This window comes from Rhamphochromis longiceps, linkage group LG3 (assembly GCF_057381845.1).
Source record: "Rhamphochromis longiceps isolate RC_006_pf linkage group LG3, R_longiceps_female_GT1.1, whole genome shotgun sequence".
NCBI classification, from domain to species: domain Eukaryota; kingdom Metazoa; phylum Chordata; class Actinopteri; order Cichliformes; family Cichlidae; genus Rhamphochromis; species Rhamphochromis longiceps.
This window is the reverse complement of record NC_140559.1, coordinates 41923100-41950954: the sequence shown is the minus strand read 5'-3', so window position 1 is coordinate 41950954 and position 27855 is coordinate 41923100. Positions and strand designations below refer to the sequence as shown.

Sequence of the window (27855 nt, the reverse complement as noted above, 5' to 3'; positions counted from 1 at the left end):
CTGAAAACGTGGAGCTATTTTTGCTGATGTTAATTTGCTCTGTGTTAGGGCCCTGGTTCACAGCTCGGTCAGCCTTCCCTGATACTATATTCCCGTTTGTTTCTGTAAAGGTTCTCCCGTCACATTGCATTTAGGTCGAGATGCCTGTGAACTGTGAAAGAACCGCACGGAGGGACTCGGCCACGCTGAGGCTCCCGGGTCCTGACGTCCGCCGAATTCAGGGGAAGGTTACTGTGCTGAGGGAGTGTTTTTATAATCATGCCTGAGTTTGCTGAATGAGGAGTGCAATTAATCCCTGTGTCATTAAAAAAAAAGTAGAGTAGAAATTTTAACATATATGTTTGCATTCTCATTAGATTATAGAGCCTTAAAAAAAAAATATATATATATATATATACTTTTAATAACAGTTAATAAAATATTAACAGCAAGAAGAATGCAATAAAATATGAAGGTGACTGTTTTGTAAATTTAAAAAAAATACAAATTATTATTTAAAAGCAGATATTTGTATCCAAAAAATATATTTCCACGCAATATTTCTAAAATAATTCTAAACATCATTAAGCACTGCAAGCTCTTTAAGGTAAATAAGCTGTCTTATTATTTAAAAAGTATTGGTTAAAAATAGATAACAACAAGTCAGGCTGTAAATTGCCACTAAATTATAAATTATTATATTTGTTTGAGAAAAAAAAATAATTACCTGATTTCTGTCTCCAAGCAGCAGCAGCAGGAGCATCAGCAGCCTGAATGTGTGTCCTCTCAGAAAAGGCAGTCTCCTGTCTTTATACCAATCTCTCCTCAGTGGGCAAGCTGATCCCTTCATTCTGCGTCTCGTTAACTCTGATTTCATGAATAATTCATCACACAGTCAGAATCACAAATGATAATTGGTTGCCTTTTTTTTTTTTCAAATATATCACAATCACTATTATTGTTATTATTCCCATCTCTGCTGCGGTGCAATTAAACACGAAATTAAATTAATGTGATGGTGAGAAAAATATTTTTCTAATAGCCCTGCATTAACCCTCTTGTTAATTTGAAAACACATTCTGGGAAATTAATTTCAAATTTGAGCACAGTTTGCGAGGGGAAGACGACAAACTCCAAACAGCTAATTTAAGTATTAATTTGTGTAATAGCTCTGCTTATTTTTGCCAGTGGATATATGCTAATATTTCTTTTCGAGCCAGTGTGTTGGGGAGGAGCCTCAGAGGATTAAATAAAGTCAGCGTGGAGCTAAATATTGAAAACAAATTCTGATCAGCATTTTATGTGTAGGAAGAAAAAAAAATGCCAGAAGTTGTTTTTCTTCAATAGTCACTTAAGGCCCATATTAGAGCTGCTACTTTAGCCCGCTTCCTTCACTTTATGTCCCTTGGTAATTCTTTAACGTCAAATTAGCATTCCAGTGGAGCACTCACAAACACAGAGTCGCATTAGTGTGTATTATGTGAGTGTGTGTGTTCTCCTTTAAAACACCCGACAGCTGAGTGTACGCCTTACAGTGATGCGATTAAACGGAGGTTAACACGTGTTGAGTCTTAATCCAAACATAATTAGGTCACGTTAAGTTCATGACGGAGTAAATATATTTCCTGAATGTACTTTTCTCCCTTCTTTCACACACTTTTATTGTTTTTTGGGGGGGAAGGAGAGGTTCGCACTGACATAAAAAAGACACTTCAGGTTACATTTAAAATTGATGGAACAACTACACTTACTGCTCGATGCTAAAGGCCCAGCTGGTTTACTGCTACTTCCTTTCTGCGTGCACGGATATGGATGCTAGCTGCATGAAACGTTTCATATGTCGCGACCCTGTTGTATTTCTTATTAATTTGAACTTTTATATTTCATAAGATAGTTGAATAAATGATAGTTTACCTTTTTCAGCGTATCACGTAAATCCAAATTCACAACGTGACCACTTTTACAGCTACTACGGTGGTTTTTTTTGAGACTTTCAAAAGATTTCAAATAAATAAAAATGATTTCAAAACCTTTCGGAGGTTAGTTTCACAATATATAAGATTGCCATGAAATGCTGCGTCACAGGCAGAATAGGGACCAAATGCAGGGTTTTGAAGACGCTGAACTTAAACTCAGCTTTTTTGCTGGAACTGTGTTGAAAATGAAGAGCAGCGGGCAGGAATTCAAAATTAAGCTGGAATCCAGGCAGACTCAGCACTGAGGGAGGACATCACAAAGGATGAGGGAAGAGGCAGACAATAAATACACCAAGTAATGAAAGAAGAGTAAACAGGTGGGAAACACAGCAGCAACAAATAAGGAAATAACAAGGCAGCAGAGGTAAAACTCAAAACAAATTGCGCGAAACAACAGACTACCAAAATAAAACAGGAACTAACCAACAGCAAGACACCGACAGTCAACATCGAACATCAAACATCCGAACTTAACACAAAAACAAAAGGTAAACAAACATGGAGACAAGACTGACTTCTTAGAGAAGATATTAAAGTACAAAACACAGAAACAAGACTGGGACGGAATAGAAACAAATGGGATATCACCAACCTAATCTAAACCACCATCTAACAAAGGTATAAAAATTTAACAAGAATAAAAAGAACTAGGAATGACTACAAAATTAGAAGGAGCAAATAATATTGAACTTGAATTCTCTAGCCCCCAAACCCCCAAAGAATCACAAGTCAGATACCAAGAGACCATGACAGAGATAGATAGATAGATAGATAGATAGATAGATAGATAGATAGATAGATAGATAGATAGATAGATAGATAGATAGTACAACTGACATATATTGACTTTTAACTAAACAAAACACCCATTATATTAATCAATAGTATATAAGTAACCCATATTTTTACTTGTTAGAAGGAGTATAATGATCTACAAACTTAAATGATCCCCTTCCTTCCTGCCTAATCAATCATAGCAATATTCATCTCACTATCAAATGACCTGCCTATGGCCCATATACTCTCAGTAATCACTATGTACTAAAACATTTATGTTGTGTTAATATTTGCTCATTTATTAATATTATCATATTCATTCTGTTATATTGTTTCAGAACATTTTAGAATGGAGCACCTGAGTTCACCTCTATTAAGAACACTTTCCACAGAGTGTTCTTCAGCAGAACCGGGTTAATATATCAAACCCCACACGTATCGTTGTAGTTCTCTGATGTACGGTGCTGCTGCACATGTTCCCTTCAGGAGCGTGTGAATAAGATGCGTTGCGATGTGTTGGAAAAACACTTGTAATAGTCCAGGTGTGTGAGAGGATTGGGGGACCGAGACCTGCAGAGCAGTAGAAAGGCGTCTAGTTTGCGTCAGACTGCATCAAAATGCACCTGCAGCAATGAAAGCACCCCCTGCTCTCTCGTTCTCGTTTTTATCTGTCCGTCAGATGGCGGTGGCAGCCGCAGGCAGTTACCATGGCAACAGAAGCAGACATAGAGGGGTGTTTCCTGTGTGATGAGATTTGAACTCTTGACCTCTGCCTTTAAAAAGAGAGAGAGAAAGAGAGAGAGAGAGAGAGAGGAATGGCAGTAATGGATATGGATTTATCTATGGGCTGTAACTATGTTGCCTCTGACACAGCTTGGCACCCCATATGCCACCGTTTGCATTTTTCATGATGCGGGCCTTCTTACTCGCAAGCATTTAATGATTTACTCTGCTCGCCAGGTTTAAGGCTCCTCTGCAGCGCACGTTCACTCTGCTTTTGGGCTCTTTAGAGTCAAACCTCTGTCCCCTCCAGCAGGTTTTTTGCAGCCATGTTAAATCTCTGGCTCTGCTGTAGACGAGGATCGATGCAATAAATCAAAGTGTAGTGGAAACAATGCACTGCAATCGAATGCAGAATGGCTGAACCTGCTGAATGGGACACTCTCACAAACATACGTGCACAGACACGCACACACACGTCTGAACCCGCTGTAGATCTAATTTGACAGATTGGGATACAAATATAATGGCTTTGGGCACAACGTGAGTCACAGCAAAGCTACAGTAACCATAAGGGCCTTCTTCTGCATGCTTTTCAAAGGAGACAATATGCAGTGTGCAGAGGCACTGTGACATCTTACATACACAGACAAGAAGCTGGATGATTGTCTCTTTTGGTAGCATTTATGTTGTGTATTTAGCAGCAGATTTGCGCTGTATCCTGTAATCATTTCCTACGAGTTCACAGGAGACTTCAGGGATTATTAAGCCATCATTGTTAAAACTGGCCTCAGGCTGGACTCTAGGAAAGAATCCAAAAACTTCAATTCGTCTGTTATAATTTATTTAATTAGGTTTCTTAAAAAATTTAATCCTATGTATTCCTATACAGTCAACTACTTAGTTTACATATAGTAAGTCAGAAAGTAAGTAGTGTTTTCCTCTACTGTTGCTCTGTGATGATCTTTCTCTCTATTTCATGCCTGTTTACTGACTTATTAAGATTAAAACTGCCTAAGCTGCTAAAACGTTAACTAAAAATGGTGTTATTTTCATAGTTGGCCCTCTTATTCACTCTAAATCTGGGTCAGTTCTACAACAAACGCAAAGAGACAAACCCATTTCTGTCCGGCCACTGAGCTGATTATTTCCCCCACCCATCAGCCTTCCCAGCGCACAGAGGCATGACAGGCCTTATACCTCTTGGTTTAAACTCTCTGGTTCAGGGGGTCTTGTTTTTATAGTGTTTGAGGTAAGCGACATCTCGCTCAAGGACATAATAAAAGACACATCGGGTACTGCAGGGGTTGAGGAAATGATCTGACCATTACAGGATTGCTTCTTTTACCACAAGGTTGCCATACTGGATGTTTCAGATTTGAATGTCATTTGCGTCCCTGACAGTAGCCTTGACGTGGTTGCGGATCAAAGTGTGAGGAAAATATGCGATTCAAAATGAGATGGTATTTGTTTGAAAAAAAGCGACATTGACCCGCGGGTGTGTGGCGCTATAAAACGAATCATTTTTTAAAAACCCCGTCATTTATCGCTTATAAAGTAGAAGGTGCTGGAGACATACCCTGATGACTTCGTATAAGGTCATATTATAATGGTGTTTCAGGTCAAGGTGGGTTGGAGTAGTATGCAAAAGACTATGTTGGGTTGGTGCCAAATTAAAAGAAAATACAGGGAGATATGAAAGAGTTATAGAAACGCTAACTAACTATGAATTCCAGGCACCTAACATGAAGTTAAGGTCAGTGTTTTTCCTTCTTGGAATTCTGAAACCTTGAATTTGTGAGGTTTGCTGTGTTTTCCCTTAAATAAAACTCTGCTGGATGGATGAAATAAAACTGACATCATTTCATAATGATCATCAAGACTGAGCTCTTATGAGGTCATGGGTACTGTTCATAGAAAGCATGGCAGCGTGTGTGACATCCTCACCTTAGATTTTAGCTACAACATAGAAATAATCAGCATCATGTTCAGTAAAATGGCTTATTAATGTTCTGGCCATGTGTAGTTACTGGTATTTATTGTCTCTCCATTGTTGATGTATTCAGATTATGATGTGGAAAAAAACAAGGGTGTTTGATGTTCGTTTCTTCTAAAATGCTTCTAACAAAAAACTTGGGGTCAGAGAAGTGGTAGGACAACAGCTTAATCTTGTGAGTCCATTGACTTTATAGGTGTCTGTGAACTTGTGGTTGTTGACTCAGGCATTAAATGTGACCCTCATCATGCGTGCCAAGACATTTTCAGTTAACCAGCTAGAAATTTTTCTGCTTGTGTGTGTGTGTGTTAATATCTTCTGTAGTAAGACAACTGAGGGTGGTTCATTTACTACAATCAGTGGAGTTGGTGTTCAGCCGAACGATTTAGATTTTTAAGACTGCTATTTTTCCTTCATGAACATCAGATGAGCTTGCTTGCGAAACTTGTTTTTGTGCATTTTATTCTTTTATTAATTAAACCAAAGCAATAATAAATCTAGAACATGGGAACAATGAGAAACACAACAATTTATACTCAATTATGTTATCTGAGTAGATATATATGAATGAACAACTGAGCTTTATATAGAAAAAACCTGCTCATCAGATACATGGAGTAGATGTTGTCTGGCGGTGTGATTGCAGCCATTTCACAACTGTCAATGAAAACATTGAATTAAAAAACAAAACCAAATGGATTTGTTTTTCACAGTAATAATGTGTTCAGTTTCTCTTGTTTGAAATTGCTGTCCAATCGTGACCGTGTTTTACTGAGGGAACAATGTTGTCTCGTCTCTTTTCGCTGAGATATTTGGTGCATATACAGGGAGTGCAGAATTATTTGGCAAATGAGTATTTTGTCCACATCATCCTCTTCATGCATGTTGTCTTACTCCAAGCTGTATAGGCTCGAAAGCCTGCTACCAATTAAGCATATTAGGTGATGTGCATCCCTGTAATGAGAAGGGGTGTGGTCTAATGACATCAACACCCTAGATCAGGTGTGCATAATTATTAGGCAACGTCCTTTCCTTTGGCAAAATGGGTCAAAAGAAGGACTTGACAGGCTCAGAAAAGTCAAAAATAGTGAGATATCTTGCAGAGGGATGCAGCAGTCTCAAAATTGCAAAGCTTCTGAAGCGTGATCATCGAACAATCAAGCGTTTCATTCAAAATAGTCAACAGGGTCGCAAGAAGCGTGTGGAAAAACCAAGGCGCAAAGTAACTGCCCATGAACTGAGAAAAGTCAAGCGTGCAGCTGCCAAGATGCCACTTGCCACCAGTTTGGCCATATTTCAGAGCTGCAACATCACTGGAGTGCCCAAAAGCACAAGGTGTGCAATACTCAGAGACATGGCCAAGGTAAGAAAGGCTGAAAGACGACCACCACTGAACAAGACACACAAGCTGAAACGTCAAGACTGGGCCAAGAAATATCTCAAGACTGGTTTTTCTAAGGTTTTATGGACTGATGAAATGAGACTGAGTCTTGATGGGCCAGATGGATGGGCCCGTGGCTGGATTGGTAAAGGGCAGAGAGCTCCAGTCCGACTCAGACGCCAGCAAGGTGGAGGTGGAGTACTGGTTTGGGCTGGTATCATCAAAGATGAGCTTGTGGGGCCTTTTCGGGTTGAGGATGGAGTCAAGCTCAACTCCCAGTCCTACTGCCAGTTTCTGGAAGACACCTTCTTCAAGCAGTGGTACAGGAAGAAGTCTGCATCCTTCAAGAAAAACATGATTTCCATGCAGGACAATGCTCCATCACACGCGTCCAAGTACTCCACAGCGTGGCTGGCAAGAAAGGGTATAAAAGAAGAAAAACTAATGACATGGCCTCCTTGTTCATCTGATCTGAACCCCATTGAGAACCTGTGGTCCATCATCAAATGTGAGATTTACAAGGAGGGAAAACAGTACACCTCTCTGAACAGTGTCTGGGAGGCTGTGGTTGCTGCTGCACGCAATGTTGATGGTGAACAGATCAAAACACTGACAGAATCCATGGATGGCAGGCTTTTGAGTGTCCTTGCAAAGAAAGGTGGCTATATTGGTCGCTGATTTGTTTTTGTTTTGTTTTTGAATGTCAGAAATGTATATTTGTGAATGTGGAGATGTTATATTGGTTTCACTGGTAAAAATAAATAATTGAAATGGGTATATATTTGTTTTTTGTTAAGTTGCCTAATAATTATGCACAGTAATAGTCACCTGCACACACAGATATCCCCCTAAAATAGCTAAAACTAAAAACAAACTAAAAACTACTTCCACAAACATTCAGCTTTGATATTAATGAGTTTTTTGGGTTCATTGAGAACATGGTTGGTGTTCAATAATAAAATTATTCCTCAAAAATACAACTTGCCTAATAATTCTGCACTCCCTGTATGGTGAGATCTACTGAAAAAAATTAATGAAATTATTTAACTGAAACTGACTGAAACAGAAACACGTTGCTGTACAAAAACCTTGACGCACTCCTCCTTTCTCTACAGTTTTCTTCCAATTAAATTCAGTTCAGTTCAACTGTATTTATATAGTGTCAAATCACAACAACAGTTGCTTCAAGGAGCTTTTATCATAAGGTAAAGACCCTAATATAAGACAGCAGCCAGTCTTCCTTGTCATTTAAAAGAAATATGTTTATTAAGATTTTTAATATAAAAAAACAAAAAAACAAAACAAAACCGACAACACAACAAGGGCACTCAGAAACTCAGAAGGAGCTTAAAAATTGTCTCCTCTTCCGGAAGAAATGGAAAATCGAGTTCTTTGTCATTTTTAAAGCAATAGTTCTCCGGGTTCTTTCAAAGTTTGCCTTGCTGATGTGTTTTCATTCATTTTCAGTAGAGTCCTTGTATCTGATTATTTCTTTCTTTGTTAACTATAACTAGTTAACACAGACCTTCATTCAAACATAACATTCAAACATCTACACATAGATAACTTAACAAAGAACAAAACTGAAATTCTATCTCTATACACTTTGTCATCAGCAGCCTGTCACAAAAATACATCATTTGTATTTCTTTAGTTGAATTTGCAGTGATTGTCAAAGATGATGCAGTTTCACAGGAATAAAATAGTATTTTTTCACCAATGAGGTTATTCCCATCTGAAAGTCATCGTCTTAAAACATAGGAAGGAAAATCATTGAGAGGAGGTAAGGAAAGGGATATGGAGGTGAGTGTCTACAGCCATGTGGAGGCTCTGTCATGATTCGTTGCTACATTGCAGTCAGTGGTGTTGGAGACCTTGTCAAAACTGATTTGATCCACCATGTAATACCATCTGGAAGTTACATGTTATTTTCAAAACTTGTTAGAATTATACAATCTCTGCCTTTTTTAAAACTGCATTTTATGTATGTTTGTACATGTTTCAGTAAATTACTGCACCTATTTCTCATCTTTCTAGCAAAACATAAAGAAATACGAGTTGGCTCAAGACTCTTGGACTGTAGTTGCATGGATTTATCCACAACATGCAAGCCACCGATACTGTCTACTTAACATGTAACACTTTTGCACACTAAGCAGTGGAAGAATAGTTCTTCTCAAAGTGACTTCAGCGTACATGCAAAATTAATCTTTAATCTCCTCACCCTCAACCCAGAGCTGTCACTTATCAAAATTTCATAAGAGTAATCGAGATAAAACTAGAAGAAAAAACCCCCTCCTTCCCTGTAATCCCAGAGGAAAGGTGAAAGAAAACGTTTTCAAGGTGTTACATGGTGCCAGACAGCTCTCCAACTTGGCTTTTCTTCCCAGATATGCAGCCACTAAAATATTCTGCAGGGGCCAGGGAAGTGGTCTCTGTGTGTGTATGTGTGGTTCATAGTGCTAAGCCTTTCCCGCGTAGAGGGTGGATATTTTGTTCTAAAATGCAATTGAAATTCTTTATCTTTGAGAGATTAAGAAAGGAAGGAGTTCAAATAAGGTAAAAAGCGTCCTTGTCCTGTTGCAGAGTGGAAAAGAGAGTGAGGGCATGAGTAATAAGTCGTGTAATACCCATTACTCCATCACAGAGATCTGGTTTTTTTCTGCTCAGTCTTATATAAAGTAGCTACATAAGGTTACCAGGTCATTCGAGGATATGCTGGATTAGGCATGTGGTGTGTGAGTTTCAGTGCGTGTAACTGCCAGTGACGCATCAGTGCACAGGAAGAGGCAGAGAAACCGCTTGCAAGTGATGCAAATACGCTAGAATAAACACTGCCTACAGCTGTACATTCACGCTCGCATCGCTACGGTGTATACATCGACAGCCATTACGCAATACGCGAAACACATTATAGAGCGCACAGACTGTACAGAGCACATACTTGCACACACGGGGATTTGTGCGCTCATCCTCTGTGAATTTTTGACCCCTGCTCCTGGGCATTCAGACAACATCTGTTATTACGTGATCTAACTTTGATGTATTAGGCGAACATGGTAGTACTGGCTTCTCCAAATGCGGACAGAACCTCTGCCAGATGATTAAAGGGGCAACGCAAGCAGAGCCTTGAAGTGATGCAAATTGACAAACTATGAAAGAGAGGAGGAAGAGAAAAGAGAAAGATGCCAACGTGGGTGGAAAAGGGAGAGGGTGGGTGACACAAGAGTGCCAACAGATTCCACTCATAGACGTGTAGCTCTGATGGCTCTCTTCATCTTTCATCTATTTCTACCAAGGTTAGATCACTAAATTGCACTGCTGCCCCCAGAAACCTCAGGGGTCAGGGGACTCAGGTTTAAAATGCTTTATAAGTCAATCAAATAAATAGGAAGAGATGCATCTGGCTCATATGTGGAGAGCTTGGTGGGCATTTTACATGTGAATGTCTAAGGACATACAGCTTTAAAACCCATCCATGCTTTCTTGTCAGACACATCCTGACCTTCTGTTGAACACAACTCACAGCTCCAAGGAGGCCACTCAGACAGAAAGGCTGAATGTCAAACATGGACTGAAAAAGCTTCAGTACATTTCTAATGTCTTAAACTTCTGTTGTCCCCCTTGGTTTTATTTTTTTGGGCAAAATGTAGAAAATATGTCTGAATATTTCAGATAATTTCTCCTTGTATGTATGGCCAAATCAAGCAACCGATTTGTGTGGTGCAGCAGCACGAGTAGCTGGCTTGGCAGTCACTGATGAAGACACTATGAATAGATGGGGATCTTTGTGATGCTAACTTTGTGGCTGTTAGGTTTCCCTCCACCCATTGCCGCCCATATAGAGGCGACTACAGAAGTAAAACAGATATTGAGCAACCAGCCATGACTGAAACATGAAAAGAAATAGTACACGTGAACGAGCTAATTCAGGTGAGAACAGAGAACCATGAGACAGAAGGAGGAACGGTTAGAACAACACTCAGGGAACTAAACTCTAACCTGCCGGTGTCCTGCAGGTTTTAGATCGCACCCTGAGTTAACACACCTGAATCAAAGGATTAGTTCATTACCAGGCCTCTGGAGAACTTCAAGAAATGCTGAGGAGTCATTTAGCCCTTTAAATCAGCTGTGATGGATCATGGACACATCTAAAACCTCCAGGACACTGACACTCGAGGCCCTGATGTAGAGTAAATGGCAACAAGAACTCAAATGCAATAAGAAATAGTGACCAATATTCTGTAACGACAATGAAACAGGAAACACTTTATCTGTTGACTGAGGTCTGTCTGTGTAGGCTCTTTTCGGCTGCAGTTTCCTGTCACAGTCTGAAGACATGCATGTTTTTGAGATACTATGTTTTGGTTTCAGGATCTTAAACAGACCTGAAACACTTCCCTTCCTGTCATGTGTAAATTCATAACTCCTTGCACTACACACCTGTTTGTTCTCATTTCTGTGCCCCACACTCCGCCACCTGTTTTGTAGTTTTCTCACCATTGTCAATCACTCTCAAATGAGAGCCACTGCTGTCTTCAGTCAGCATCCCAGCTATCATCATTTTCATCAGCATCAACATTTGGTGGTTGGTCTCAGTGGTAGTGAAAGGCTAATTGGCCATAGGTGTGAATGTAAGTGTTGTAACCCTTTGATAGACTGGTAACCTGTCCATGGTGTTCCCAGACTCCTCCGCAAAGACAGATGAGATAGGCTCCGGCCCCACCACGGACCTGAAGTGAAGAAGAAAAAGAAGAACATGGGTGGATAGATTGGCTGATTATAAGACAAACAGAAAATCTTTATTAACAAATAGAAAACCCCAAACTTTAAAGAAAAAAAAGACTGTCACCAAACCCAGTCAGCAAGTGGCATTTGTCAGGTCAAGTCAAACCAAGCTTTGAATCTATATCATATTTAAAACAACCTCAGGTGACCAAAGTGTTGTACAGGCTGTGCAAAATATACATACAATTAACAACTGTAATTCAACCAGTACAGAATAAACCTAAATGAAAACATCACCGCATACACCAGTTTAGAAATAAATTAGACTATGCTCACGTGATAAAAAGTCATTTATCTTGCTAAAGAACAAGTGAAAGCCTCCGTTTCTCATCTGTTTTTAAGCCTGGATCCAGGAACGTCTTTCTTCACCACCTGTCAAGACAAAAGTTTCAGTGTGTGTAAAAAAGTTTCTCTTTGACCCAGCTGGCCAGATCCTGTTCAGCTTATTCAAGTCAAAGTACAACTATAAAAACATTTGTAGGATGTTCCACATAAGAGGTTCTGTCTTTAATATGTAAAAACTAAAATATTTTATTCTTGCTGCAATCCCCACTTTTAGAAGTCTCTCTGAATAAATAAAAGCCATATGTACATACTCTTTTTTTTTTTTTTTTTTTTTTTTACAGTGAGTGGAAGTAAATCATATCCTGATGATGTTTTGCAATGTTTTTACATTCAATGAAGCCTTGAAGGAAGAATGAATTACAGCCCTGAAAAAAAGATCCTCTGTGGACGCATCATAACTCATTCAGCCATAAGAGGGAACCGAAACACACGAACGATACAGCTCGCCTGCTGCAGATACAGAGTGATGTACATGTGCATGAAACTGCTTCAAATAAAAAAGCAGTAAACGAATGTTGCCACATTTTTACATCATTTTAGATAATTCGACACTCTCATGTGTTACACCAAAAGTTAATAACATTTAAAAAAGAAAGAAAAATGCAAATGTCTGCCCCACAGAGCACCTGTAGTGTGCAAGTTGTTGAGTTTGTCTATACTTATACTTCGCTTATTTAGCTTCTTTACCTTGTGCCACACTGGATATGAATGCTGTGAGTTTGACTCGTAACACGCTCTGACAGCTGCTCGCGCAGGACTTGATCAGCCAATCATTTGCCTCCTGACAGGTTTTCAGCCAATAGGGTGACATTAAGCCCTCGGGGTGGGTGGGTAGGTGGTGGCGGTGGTGGGGTGTGGGTCTCATTAGCTAGATTCCAGGACCTGGCTGTGGCCCACTGGAAGCGCTCAGCCAGAAAGGATGCAGTCCAGAGGGGGATTCAACATTTGCAGCATCATCTCCTCTTCCTTGTTCTCTCTCTCTCTCTTCTTTTGCTCCATCTTCAGCAGACGAGAAGGAGGAGGAGGAGGAATTTGAACTGAAGCACAAAGGAAAAAAAATGGCAGCCTCTTCGATTTTTTTTTCTGAAAATCATAAACACACTGTCATTTAACAATCATAATCTCCTCATTTTACACATTTTTCTGTTATAATTAGCTGGTTTCTCCATATATCTACATAGCTAATGCCAACAGTGCCTGCCGCTTGTGCTGTTATGTGTTGTTGCACACTAGATCACTGTACAGTTTGATTTTTTGATAACCAACTCTCTCCAACATCCAAAATATGAACAATTCATACACGATAAGTCGACTCTGGTTTCAAGCTCAGCTAAAGTGGCTGCTCTCTGAGACATCTGGCCACCTCTTTACTCCGGCAGGAACATTTTGTGCTTTTGTGGTGCTCCTTTACACTACAACTATTTTGGGTACATACTCCAGAGGGCCTGTGTGGGACCATGGGTGGTTTATGTAACCGTGTGGAACGGTCCCTCTCATTTCAAAAGACTAACGCTATCTAAATGCATCCCCTGGGAGGTGGCTGGGGTGGGGAGAGTCAGTAGGGAGCGCAGATTTGGATCTCCTCATGGTCCATCAGGTTCAATAAGGACCGAGGGATCAGTGCTGACCTTTGCAACCACAATCACGCAGATACCTACATTTCAAACTGGAAATGCAACATAGGAGTCATGCTTTCTAATAAATCCCATTAGTTTCACTTCAATTAATCACTAATGGGCAATTTAGATTTGATTTAAAGATGCAGCTATAAAAATGCTATAAGACCAAATGGATTTGCATAATTGAATCAAAAGCGTGGGGTTTCATGTCAACAGTCACAAAAGGAAGAAAACTGGCTTGAAACTTTAAATCAGTGCGTCATGGTGATAAAGATACGCTCATCCAAAGCATTCGTCACACGTGACCAAAGCATCGGATTCTTTGTTGCGACTAATCATCCTCGAGCACGGTGAAGAAATCCCTATCTTGTCTTCCAGGTATTCGATCCTCGCGGTGGCTTTGTGTTTTCTGAATGGCACTTTTTTTTTTTTAGCAACAGCAAATGTGCAATCACAACATGAGTTGTCATAAACTGGCACCAGGCTGCCGTGCTAATTACGGTGAATCCGAATTAAACCTGGAGTATTAAAGGCACTTGAATATTAATGGAGGTGTTAAAGCGGAATCACATTTATTTCCTTCCCGGGTCAAGTACCGAAAAGAAAAAAACAGTGCTGGAAAGACCATTATTCAAATGAGAGTGCACAGACCTTAATAGAAATCAGCCAAACCATTAACTTCTGTTTTAACGCAGCCCAGTAATTTTGTTTCCAGCATTTGTGGACGTGATTGACTGAGCTGTTCCTGTCTATTGTGGTGGATGTAAATGTGGCCCTCTTCCATATTTCCCAAAAAGCCTCATTCAGGTCCTTAAAAGGTTCCAAATAAAGATAAACTAGGGTTAGCATTTTGCCTTAATCTGAAATAATGCCAGCTAAAACCGAAATGAGTGCCCAAGAGTCGTTTCATCAAGCACTGTTTTCACCATTCAGTGAGACAATCCTGATGTGGAGCACGTATTCACATTTGAACTCACAGATATAGTGTTGATTTTTGGATGGCGAGTGACCTTGAATGGGAAGAAGAACAGGCGTGATGGATTTCCTGGGGTCACAGTTTACATAATAAACATATTTTATATGCTTCTACTTTTAAAATCCTAAACTTGTAGATTATTTGTTTTTCTCTACTAGGTGAAGGCCTATTTGTGTTTTCTGGAAGGCAAGTACCCACATGTTTGTACACAACCATCTCTTAAGTTTTCAAGAGTTGGTACAAACATGAGAAAATGTTCCCTAAGTTTCCTAAGTGAAAATGCTTTGTTTTTGCCGGAGGTCAGAGAAGAATGGTCAGACTGCTTTCACATGATTGGAAGGAAACAATAATTCAAATGACCACTTATTACAACCAAGGTATGCAGAAGAGCATCGCAATGCACAGATGGGCTGGGGCAGAAGACCGCATCAGGTACTACTGCTGTCAGCTAAGAACAAGAAATTCAGGCTACAGCGGGCACAGGCTCAGCAGAAGTGGACAAAAGAAGATCGGAAAAATGTTGCTTAGTCTTGATTTTTGTTGCAACATTCAGATGGTAGGGTCAGAATTTGGTATAACGGAGTGACAGACCATATCTATCCATTTACAACCGCAATGTACCCATCTTTTGATGGCTGCTTCCAGAAAATAGGTGCACTTCTTGTCACAAAGCTCCGATCATCTTCAGCTGGTTTCTTAAACCTGACAGTGAGTTCACTGTACTCAAATGACCTCTACAGTCTTCAGAGCTGAATCTTCAGAATCTTCAGAGCTTTTGGGTGTGGTGAAACGGGAGATTCGCATCATGGACAAGCAGCCAACAAATCTGCAACTGTATGATTTTTTTCATGTCAATATGGACCAAAATCTTGAAGGGATGTTTCCAGCATCTTGTTGAAACTGTGTCATGAAGAATTAAAGTAGTTATGAAGGCAAAAGGTGGTTGAACATGGTAGTAACAAGGTGTACTTAATAAAGTGGCCGCTCAATGTATAATCACAGCAGTTTTTAGTCTGTAGGACAACAAAGTCTTATGTCAGTTTGTGAAATCGTTCAAAGATTGAGTGCTTTCAGAACCAAAAGAGCAACAAAGTCCATGATAGAAAGCAAATTTACAGGACTATTATTTGTTTGCTACAATATTTATGTTATACACGCACTAAGACATATGTGGTAAAGCACTAAATGCTGAATCTATCTATCTATCTATCTATCTATCTATCTATCTATCTATCTATCTATCTATCTATCTATCTATCTATCTATCTATCTATCTATCTATCTATCTATCTATCTATCTATCTATCTATCTATGGCTATTACCATTTTTTCAGAAATGCACTCCAATCAATGCAAACTTATAATCAATAAATCAAGTGTTGTGATATTATAAATAATATATGTAATGATAAATCTAAAGGATTTACAAATGAAAAAGAGCAATGCTTGTGGGATATTATAGCTGGGTTTGTGTTGGCTGCCTCATATCTTTAAGACATTATGCTAAATGTATGAAAATTATGTCTCTATCAACTTTAATTTGACAACTTTTTTCTTCCTAATTTCCCCCCAGACGCTTTGAAAGCAGGCCTACCCTGCGGAGATGATCAAAAGAGCAGCGCTCCATCTTGACACAACACCCTCTCATCTCGCCTCTAAAGGCAGCTCGCATTGAATGGACAGATTATAAAAACATTGCTGCCATGTTAGCTACAGACCAGCACTCCCACTACATAATTATTAGCCTGATGATTGCACACAAGTGTTTTTGGATGCTGCATCTGGCTCGGCGGATGATGGAAGTTGTTGTATGTATCCACCCGCATTTTTCTGGTTGTCAAAAATTGCATTCTGAGAAAGCCGTACTTCTCTCATCAAGAGTCATAATTTACTTGTCAAAGCAGGAGTCCTCTCAGCATGTGGGAGGCTCCCTGGGGTTATAATTGCGAGACGGTTTGGTTCTCCTGAAATGCCTCCAGGCAAGACGGAGCACGGGCCTGCTACTCAGGCTTTGTGTACTCTTTCCTTTTAAAAGTAGCCATTTACACAGAAAATTGTAAAACACGGTAAAAAACGAATATATATATATATATATATATATATATATATATTTATATATATATATATATATATTTATATATATATTTATATATATATATTTGAGTAGCTTCACTATACTTTCACCATCAACTCCTTATAATCTGTGACTTTCAACACTGATTACTTTGGTAATCTCTACACTGACACAAGGTCTCCACCTTGTGGATGAAGTATGAAAGTGACTTAAATGCTGCCTGCAGGTCAGCCAAGGTTCATCTAAAAAAATCATGCTCGATTATCTTATATATAGAAATATGTAAATATACATGTGTACGTGTGAGACCATGTTGGATAATTTTATATGTATATGTATTTATCCATCCAAACATCCATCTTCTTTTGCTTATCCAATTCAGGGTCACGGTTGGGCTGGAGCCTAACCCAGCTGTCACAGGGCGAGAGGCAGGGTGCACGCCGGATAGGAGATATATACTGTGTCTATATATCACTATCTATGTATATATATATATGTATATATATATATATATATATATATATATATATATATATATATATATATATATATATATATATATATCCTGTGTGATTGACTATATATATATAGCTTTATTAAGAGATATAAATAGCATGATCTATAAGTTTAACATGATGAAACACATATAGATGAACTTTAGCTGACCTGCAGGCAGCATCCCACGTGTTTCAAACACACCGGTGTCGTGTCGTCGTACATTTTACTCTTACAATTTTTTAACAGCCATAAAGGTTTTAGATTAAGATTTCACGTTTATCCAATAAATGACAAGCTTTTAAAACACTTTGTTCTTTATCGCTAGCGTGACCTCATAAAAACAGGAGACCACACACTTTCACCGAGGCTCAAAATTCCCCTGACGCCACGCTCAGACTGAATCTCTGGATCCAGAAGGATATAAAGGGTGATGAATTTCACAGTCCTCTTAAGAAAATAAAGATATTCCCAAGCGTCCTTGTGTCACATTGATAGGTATTTGTGAAGCTGTGATGTCAAATGTTCAGTTTTGCCTTATGTCACAGTGAGAAAGAATACATTAAAAAAATTCCTAAGCTAAGACCTATCTCCGAAAATATTTCCGTCCACATCCATCCATAACTTTCTGAGTAATCCTGGTAAAAGACAAACTACCAATCATGTAACCTCCTACACACACAGTCAGTTTGTAGTTGTGGCTCTAAATGTCAGCTCAGTCTTATGGCTAATCCTGAGTTAGTCACAGAATGTGGTGCTTGTTCATGTGCGCACACACAAACTGCCTTTTTTGTGACAGTCAGCACAGCTTTGGACTAAATGTGTTTCAGTGGGATGTGTTTTTTTCTATGTGTCACATATTTTTTCACATTGCACTTATCTTATGATAAATCTAACCCAGGCGACACAGAGAAAAGATTTTTAAACTTAGAGGCATGAGCTCTATTTTAACCCGAATCATTCTAAACCTGGAGATAAACAAATACCAAAGTATAAATGCAGCAGACCTGTTTGGATCTAGCGGTTAAATGATACTTGCTTTTTCAAACTACAGTTATTGTCCCACGTGAATCAGTTTATCAGTTCATTGTGTGGCCTGACACCCATGAGACTGTGTTATAAATGCAGCAGCTCGATCAAACACTCTAAACTCGAGGCTTGAAAAGGTAAAACTAATCAGACTGATTACAGATTATCTGTAGCAAAAATCCGGATGTGAGAGCTTATTCTTCCTTTACTCACATTTATTCAAATATTTCTACATATTAGGAGGAAATATACATTTTAACATTTTTATTTTTTGCATGATGAATTCAATCAGTTCTGTAAAAGTTTTACACCGGAAACTGCTCTCTGCTGGGCAGGGTAACAATGTCATCCATCTTGTCGAATAAGCCTTCAATCGCGGCGTTATTCTTTTTGCTGGTCAGCACATGGTACCTGCCCCCGCAGCGCTCTACGAGCCCCATCAGTTCTCCGTTCCTGAGGATGTGCTGCTCTGCGCTCTCCCCTAAAATCTCCCCCCATGTGAACAGCACCAGGGCGCGCTGCCAGATCTCCTGTCCGAGCAGGCTCATGTGCTCCTCCACGGCTCGTCTGTACTTCTGCGTGCAGGTCAGGAAGGCCGGCATGAGCAGCAGGACGACGTGGGGACCCGGGTGGCACCAGGAGATGCTGTCGAGAATGCCTTTCAGCTGAGAGGCGTTTGCCTCGTCGGGTCCGTCTCGCCACCTCAGGCTGAGCGGCTCTGCGACGGCGAGGCGCCTTCCGGCTATTTGGCCTTTCCACGACCTGAAACTAGAGCCGCTGAATTTGGGCGCTTCTCCACCCAAGATGGTGACACCAGCAGGGGAGCAGGAAGACCAGGTCTCTCCCAAAACCATCACCCTCAAATCTGACCCGGGAGAGCCTTTGCTGTTTGCTCTTGTGCGAGGTCGAGACAGGAGCTTCAACTCGCCGATCACCTTTGCACTTTCGGCCGCTTCTTGTCTCACTTTTGTCTTCTTTGTCTCCGTCAGCGTTTCGACTTTTAGTGTTTCAAGATGACAGTTATTGCTCTCTGCAGCTGACAAAGTTGTTTTCATCCTCTGATCTTCATTATCTGAATCTTTTCCTCTTCCTCTTTCCCTCCTCTCGCTGACCTCTCGGCACTCTAAAGGCGAGCTGTCTTCCGATCTCTTATCATCAGTCCCATGTTGTCCGTTCTCCAAAACGCTGTGCTGTCTCCGGTTCAACTCTTCCTCTCGCTCTTTGAGGTTCTGCTCCCACGTGCTCAGTTTTTTCAGCGACTCCTTTAGATTCCTCTCCTTCTTGCGAAGCTCTTCCTTCAGCAGAGTCATTTCCCTGCCCATCTCATTCAACTGCTGTGTTGTGTAGTTCACGTGCTCGTTCTGCATCTGCAGCTCCGACTTCCAATTGAGCAACTCCTGTTCTTCGTTCTTCAAGTAGTACTCCCTGTCTTTCAGCTCTTTCCCTTGGTCTTTCAGTCCTCTGACCTTCTTCTGTAGATCGTGACCGTGAGAGCTTAGCTCCTTCTGTCTGCCCTCCAGGACTTTCAGTAAGCTTTCCAGCTCCCTCTCCATTTTCTCAACATTCTGCGCCTTCTGCTGTACTTCTTGCTCGTATTTATCCTTCTCCTCTCGTTTCTTTTGTTCTTTTCTTTGCAGACTGATTTCCAGTTCTCTAAGTTCTTGTTCTTTACTTTCCAACTTTGCCTGTTTTTCGCCAAGCTCCTCCTGTTGTGCGTTGACGTCGCGACGTCTTTTGCTCAGTTCTTCTTTGCTTCGTAGCAGAACTTGCTCCCTTTCACTCACTTCTTTCTCCCTTCTTAGGAATTTCTCTTCGAGCTCCTCATCCCTCGTTCTCTGTTCGCTTTGTTTCTCCATCATCTGCTTCTCAAAATGCTCTCTCAGCTCATTCATCTGCGCCTTAGTCTCATCTTCTCTCTCCTTCACCATTTCTAGCTCCACTTTTAGTTGGGCACTGGCGTCTTTTAAAGGCCCCAGCTCCAGATCTTTCTCTCTTAGCGTGATTTGGATTTCCTCGTATCCTCTGAGATATTTCCTGACCTCTTCGTCACTCTCCTTCTTCACTTCCTCACACTTAGCTCTGAGGTTGTCAGTCTCTTTTCTCATCATCTCATTTTGCTCCTGCAGCTCCTCAACTCTCTTCTGACTTAACTTGTATTTCTCTGTGATGACTTGAATGCTCTTAAGCGTTTCTTCCTCTAGCCGACTTATGGTGCCGTCCTTTTCCTGTGTGATTGACTCAATATCCTCATCTTTCATCTTGATCTCCTTTTCGTATTCCTGAATCATGGCCGTCATCTCCTTTTCCATTTTCTCAGTGAGTTCCTTCAGCTCTGACTTTGTCTGCTCGATTGTTAGCCTCAGCTGGAAGGTCTCCTTCTCATTTTCCCTGTCTCTTTGCCTGAGGCGGTCAAGCTCTTTCTCTTTCTCGTGCAGTTTTTCTGTCATTTCCGCATCCTTTTCCCTCTCTTGGTCTTTTTGCCGCTGCTGTATCTCGTCGATAGCGGATGTTTTGCGGTCGTTGCTTTCTTTCAGCTCTTCTATTTCTCTTAAGGAGCTCGCACATGTCTGTTTTGCCTCATCAATCTCGCCGTCTCTCTGTGCAAGAAGACTTTGGGCTTGTGTCAGTTCCTTTGTCTTCTTGTCGATGATCTCTATCAGCTTGTTCACCTCGTTCGCCGCTTTCTCATCCTTCACCTTCTGCTCTTCCTTCCATCGTGTCTCCCTGGAGTCGGCCAGCTGTTTGGCGCCTTCAATGTCAGCCTCCTTCTCTTTCAGTTTTCTCTCCATGTCACTTAAAAGCTGCCGTCTCATCTCCTCCATCTCTCGTTCTCTGTCTTGCAGCCGTTGCTCTGCCTCTTTCTTTTGGCTGAGAATGATTTCCCCTCTTTCTTCTTCCTTTCTTTGCAGGATCTCATCAATATCTTTAATGTGCTGTTTTAACTTTTCTATAACTCGGCTGTTTTCTTCCGCAGATTGCTCCATCTGTTTCTCGTGATTTAACTTGTCTCTTTCTCTTTCCTCTTCTGTCTGCTGCAACCGTTGCTCGAGATCCTTTAAACGTTCTTTCAACCTTTCTAATTCTGCCTCTTGTTCCTCCAGCTTTTGCTCCAAAGCTTTTTTGTAGTTCAAATAAACATTTTCTTTCTCCTCCATCTGTCGAAGCTTCTCCTTCATTTCCACGAGTTTGGATTTCATCTCCTCTGTTTCCTTTTCCTTTTCTTGCAGCTGTTGCTCAGTCTCTTGCATGTTTTTTAAGTGATCCCTTTCTTTCTCCTGCTGTTGTTGCATTTTTTCTTTCATTTCTTCCACAAACGCTTTAAACTCCTTGATCTCTTTTTCCTTCTCCTCCAGCGTTTGCTCCATCTCTCTCTTGTATCGCTCTTTGTCCTTTTCACTTTCTTCGATTTCGTTTTTAAGCTGACACTTTAACTCCTCTGTTAGCCGATCTCTCTCTTGCAGTTTTTCCAGAACGTACTTTTCATGGTTCTGATTCAGTATTTGCTTTTCTTTTGCATGCTTTAGCTTTATCTCTTCAACTTGGGCAGCATAGGTTTCTTCCAAGTCTCTTATCTGTCTCTGTCTTTCCTGCAGTTGTTTATCTATTTCTTTTGCAAACTGTTGTTTCAGCTCTTCGGTCTCCTTTTGCCTTTCTTGCTCTACGCTCCTTAGTTTTTCAGTGTACTGTTGCTGGATCCTCTCCACATCCTCCTCCTTTTGTTTCACATTTTTATGAACTTCCTCCTGGTGTTGGGCACTTCTCGTCTCCATCAGATTTACCATCTCACTGATTTTTAGCGTCATCTCTTGATGCTGATGTTTTAAGGCCTCTATCTCCTTTTCTTTCTCCCTCATCTTTTGTTCCAGTTCTCTTTTGTGGTTTTGATGAATCATCTCTTTGTCTTTGTCATTTTCCAGCATCTTTTCTTCCATTTGTGCACGGCACTTTTCTTCTATATCTGCTATTGCTTTCTCTTTGGCCTCCACACATTCCTTCTTTTCTTTAGCAAACAGCTCTTTCAGCTCTGCGGCCTGCCTTTGTTTTTCTTGCTGTATGTTCTTTATTTCATCACCGTGCTCTTGTGCCATCCTTTCCAAGTCATCAGCTTTTTCTTTCAGCTTCTTTTCATATTCTTGCTGTTGTTGAACTTTTGCTGTCTCCATCATTTTTTCTATTTCATTAATCCTTGTGGCCATCTCTTCCTCGTGCTGCTTCCTTATGCCTTGTATCTCTGCTTCCTTCTCCTGTATTTTTACCTCCATCTCTTTCTTATGCTGTGATTTGATTTCTTCCAATTTCCTCTCCATATCTGTCTCATGTTGTTTTACGTTATTGAGAGTTACCTGTTTTTCCTCCGAGGCTTTCTTCCTCAGTTCTTCCATCAGTTTGTCTTTTTCGAGCACTTTTACTTCCATCTCACTCTTTAGTTTTTGTTCCATCTCTGCCGTCTCCCTGTTTTTTTCTTGTACTGTTCTCTTTAGAGTGTTCTCATAGTGGGTTTTAGTCCGGCTGATTTCTGCTATTAAAGACTCGTGTTTTTCAGTCCAGTCAGATATCTCTTTGTTGAGGAGCTCTATGGTCTGCCTCAGTTTCTCATATTCTTTCATCCATTCTTGTGTCTTTGCTCTAAAAGCATCCTCCCTTTGTTTCGTCTCATGTTCCTTTTCTACGCTGGCACGCTCAAGGTCGAGAAGCTTAATTTGCTGCTCCTCGGTTCTTTCCTGCAGTTCCTCAATCTCTCTCTCTTTTATCTCCAGTTTGTAAAGCAGTTTTTCCCTTTCTTGTTGAGCTTGGCTCAGTGCTATGCAGATTCTCTCCTTTTCCAGGCTCAGATCCTGAATTTCTTTCTCTCTGTCCTCTGTCAGCCATCGCATCCTGTCCTCCAGCTCACCAAAATCGTTCTTCCTCTCGCCGACCCTCATGTCTTCATCCTCCGCTTCTTCCTTTTGAATGTCAGCTTTTCCTGGAGATTTCACCTTCTTCCTTCTATCAAAGAACCATCTGATGCTCTTCATCTCCCTGTCCCTCATGTTCTTCAGCTCTGCCTCCTGACGAAGCATCTTATCTGCCATCTCCTTCAGACGCTGGTTGAACTTTTCGTTTCTTTGTTGGCTCAAATCCCTGACTTCTTGAACCAGACCGGAGAAAGCCTCGCATCTGTTCATTGTTGCCATCTTTTCCACTTTCTCTAGCAGCTCTGTCACCTTACTGGAACCTCTACCTCCTCTTCCTCCACCATCTACACTGCTGATGACGTGGTATCGCCGCCTGCACTTCTCCAGAAGCAACTGCAGGTCCCTGCCTCCACTCTGGATGTGCTGCTCAATATCCACTCCCTCTCTGAGCTGATCTCCATGGGTGAACAGCAAGATTGTGTGTCTCCATACACCTTCTCCCAGAAGTTCCAGATGTTCTCTCACATGTCCCGCTTTCACCAGTGTGTCCACCCTCAGAGTCAGCAGGAGTGCATGAGGACCCGGAGGGCACAAAGATACGCTGCAGACAATCTCTCTCTTCACTCTCTCTGGAGTTGCACCTGCCACACCCGCCTCCCAGCCCGGCGTGTCCACCACAGTCACCAGCCGCATGGCCACCTCCGCTTGTTGACGAATGCACTCTTCTGTTACGGCTCCCGACTGGAAGAACCCTGGTTTTCCAAGGATGGTGTTCCCAGCAGAACTTTTTCCAGTTTCACGCTCGCCCAGTAGAACCAGTCTGATCTCAGGAAGACGTCGAGGGGATTTGGAGAAAGACTGGTGGGCGTCCAGCTCAGAACCCTGTGGCCCATCGCCTGACAGGAAAAAAAGGGGACATTTTCAGTAAAAGAGAACTATTTTAATACCATAACCCAGCTGTAATCTCCAAATATTTCATGTTTTTCATTTAATTTTTAATTTTTTTTGTAAAAAAAATTGCCCAGAATAATCGCTCAGGCTACATTCACACGTAAACGGGTATTTTTTTCCACCTTAAAATAATTTAAAAGTCATATTGAAAAATATCTCCATCTCCATGGATCTCAAGCACTAACTACAGCATCCCAAAGCAAGAGGTGGGGATATAACACTGACTATACTGGCCAATCAAAAGACAATAATCAGAATGTTGCAATATAAAACTCTGTCTTCTTTGTCTGTGTGTAAATGAAGACATTTCTGAAACACACTTGTGTTTCTTTTCACTTTAAATCTAATAATCACATTACTTTAGTGACTTCAGTCTCTGTCAGCTTCTGAGCTTCATCCTAGCAAATACAACCTACCTAAACACAAATCAGCACTGTTATTTAGAGTTGTATTTCTGGTCTGTGACGTTTTATTTGTGCCAAAATCATGCACAATGTCTATGTCTGAACTGAACACATTGAAAAAACATTTGACAATCACTTTTTCACTTCAAGCTGTAAAGATGGATACACTCTGTGACGACAGTGATGGCTACTTCTAGCAGGATAACAAACAATTGTCACTGGTTTCTTGAACATGACGATGGGTCCACTGTATTTAAATGACCTCCCAGTCACCAGATCTCAATTTAATAGGGCACCTTTGGGATGTGGTGGAACATGAGGTTAATATCGCAGATGAGCAGCAACTGTGTGAGCTTATCATGTCAATATGAACCAAAATCCCTGAGAATTTTTCGAGTACCGTGTTAAATCTGTGTCACAAAGAATTAAGGCCGTGCTGAAGGCAAAAAGGAAAACGAACCTAATACTAGCACTAACTAATGAAACTAATGCAAAACCTTTAAAGTGATGAGAAGTCACTTAGCAGTGCTGTTTCTGTGTAAAGATAAACTCTAAATCCTGACTGAAGCTCTTCCTACAAACACATTAGGTCCATTCAAGGTGGGGGTCATGGTGCTAGCAAGGTGTACCTAATAAAGTGGCTGGTGCAGACAGTGTGGATCTCAAGATAATTTTGGCACAAACTAAACTTTGTGTTTGCACCTGATGCTTGTTGAATATCATCATTTATAACTCCTCCATCTTTGTGATGCAGTGACGACTGATATTAACTTTGTTCTGGTCTCGATCAACCTTTTTTCTGGGCCTTCTAATCATATGAAATGATTTCATGAACTTAAGAAAACTTGGGAAGTGTTATAAAAATAAACAGACTTACTAATGAGAGTGGCTTTGATGGTCCCTCTCTGCATCTGCGCCTCCATCTGTCGCTGTTTCTTTCTCCTCTCCCTGGCTCTCCTCTTCCCATCGGCCTCCAGCCCCAACACGACGGTATCCATCTCTAAATGGTTGCTTCCATCCCTCTTCTTATCTACCATCTCCTCCAGCTTCCTTATCAGCTCTTTAACCTGTGTCTCATCTCCTTTGCTCCGGTTATTCACAACATGGTATCTGTTTCCACACTTCTGCAGGAGTCTGTGGAGCGACGGGCCGCTTGACACGATTCGTTGCTCCATGGTGCCCATGCCCAGTTCGTCTCCTCTGGTGAACAGCACCATAGTGTGCTCCCACACGTGTTTCCCCAGCGGCTCCAGGTGTTCCTCAATCTCTATGATGTAGTCATCTGTCACAGAAGCACAGGCCCGCACGGCCAGCAGCACAGCGTGAGGCCCGGGAGGACAAAGCGACACGCTTCTCAAAGTTTCTCTCCTCACCCAGTTTGGAGTGCTATTAAGCGGGTAGTACCACTCCCACCCAGGTGTGTCCACCACTGTGAGTTTTCGCCCCACCACATCAGCTCGCCTTTTCACACACTCCTCTGTGGGCTTCCCGCTTTCAAATCCCCCCACTCCTCCCAGTATCGTGTTGCCTGCGGCGCTCTTCCCGGTTCCTTTCCGGCCAAGGAGGACCAGCCTAAGTTCCTGAAGAGCAGGGGGGCTACTGTCTGAGGCAGGGGGGTGTTGTGGCTTCATGGTGGCCTGCAGGCTCTCATCTGTGAAGAAAGGGAGAAGTACTTCCTCAATGCACCGCACCGGATAAGCTGAATGACACAGACACAGAAATGCGATAATAGTCAGACATCTGCTCACTACTTTATTCTTAAAACTGCACCTGAAGCCCTCAGTTTCAACACCCAGTGTTACCCAACATCTGTAAGAGGACTATTATACTATGCTTGCAAATTATATACTGATTGTAACACATTAAAGCACATCTGCATCATCAAGTGAGACTGTTTATCATTGTCGTTATCAGTCTGTCTTCAGCGTCACTCAAAGGGGCCAGAGTGCAAGCTAAAATAAAAATTACTGTTTTATAAAAGTAAAAGATCTACAAGAAACTCACCACCGTTTGTGCTTACGGCCGGACTGCAGTTCTCATTAGTCATGTCCATCGCCCCTGCGTGCACTTTCCTCCTCTTCTTCCTCTTCCTCTTTTTTAGTACCTGTGTTTTTTTCTACAGCAACGATTTCTTCACCATCATTACAAAGGGAAACACAAAAAAACCCTCCCCCGCTTACTAAATAACTGACCCAAGCTAATGATTGCAGTCACACAAAGTGAACAAAGACTGTCTGAGGGAGGCAGACTCGCTGCCTCACGTGACCTGTCTGTGGTTTTTTAACTTGCTCTCATTGAACACGACAGGAAGTCAGACGGGTGGCACGGTGAGCTTTTGTGACAGTCCATGTTTGCAAAGTAAACGCAGGCAACACGTCTCTGCTCCTGCATGCCGCACACAGATGCAACGGTTCACACATGTATGCACACGGTGTACATACACAGAACATGCTTCTGCATGCAGACACGAGCAGCTGCATGTGTTATCTTGAGAACTGCAGAGCTCCTTACCGTCAAATGGTGCTCTGTGGTTAAGAGTGTGGAACTTCGGTTTCCTCTACCCATGAGCGACAAGAGACGACTCGAAATAAGATAACTGTCATCGCCACAGAGGTTTTTCATACTGAGGAAGCACATGCAAACTTTAATTTAAGATCCCGTTTTATAAAGCACAAAGGATGAAGACAGGTTTGCATTTATTTAAGATGCAGAATTTTAATGTTTGTTTTCTACTTCAGAAACGTGTTGCTAACTGAAACTAACTGTGTCGAAGAAGGAAGAGCACGTTTCATCACGTTTATCAGAGCACCACGATGCACTATGTTCCTCATTTTACTGACGGCTACACTACACTAACTGAAGCCGCCAACCATCCTACAATCACTTCCCCATATTTACATCATGCAAATTCAGAGTGAACTCGGAAACGGCAGCTGAGAGAGAGGAAAAAAAACAACTAAAAAGAGCAAATGTTTCCGCTGTTAGTGAGTAAGGTTTTATTTAAATAGCGCTTCTCAATAACGACATTCACAAAGTGTTTCACAATACAGAATAAGATGCAACAATTAAAATAGCATAAACAGATAAAACTAAATAAAGGCAAGCCTCTTTCTTTATTTTAGAAACATGAACAGCTTCAATGAGTCTTACGTCCAACGGAAACAAGTGCCATGATTTGGGGCCCACAACCTCAAAACTACAGTTTTGGATGTTGGTACAACCAACAAATATTGATCAAACCTTACAGATCTAGACCGGTGGGTCAAAAATGAGGGCCAGCAAAGACTTCAACCTGCTGGACAGCTTTGGAAAAGGAGGCCATAAATCTTTGGACTTTTAACATCAAGTTTTATAGACTAAAGCCAGTTATGCTACACCAAAGTAGTTAAGTAATAAGTAATTAAATGACAGAGCTGAAAACCAGTTTCTGTTTTTCACTGTCTAAACATC

General features: G+C 41.1%; 1 protein-coding gene across 1 annotated transcript; it reads right to left on the bottom strand.

The window, feature by feature from the left end:
* Window positions 1-18400: 18400 nt before the first annotated feature.
* LOC146674730 (uncharacterized) lies at window positions 18401-26515 on the bottom strand. The gene is made up of 3 exons (XM_085398249.1): window positions 26410-26515; window positions 25283-26056; window positions 18401-23946 (listed from the first exon to the last, which is right to left on the bottom strand). The coding sequence occupies exons 1-3, from the start codon at window positions 26456-26458 to the stop codon at window positions 18461-18463; spliced, it is 6309 nt and encodes a 2102-aa protein (XP_085254375.1). The 5' UTR covers window positions 26459-26515; the 3' UTR covers window positions 18401-18460.
* Between the last annotated feature and the right edge of the window lie 1340 nt (window positions 26516-27855).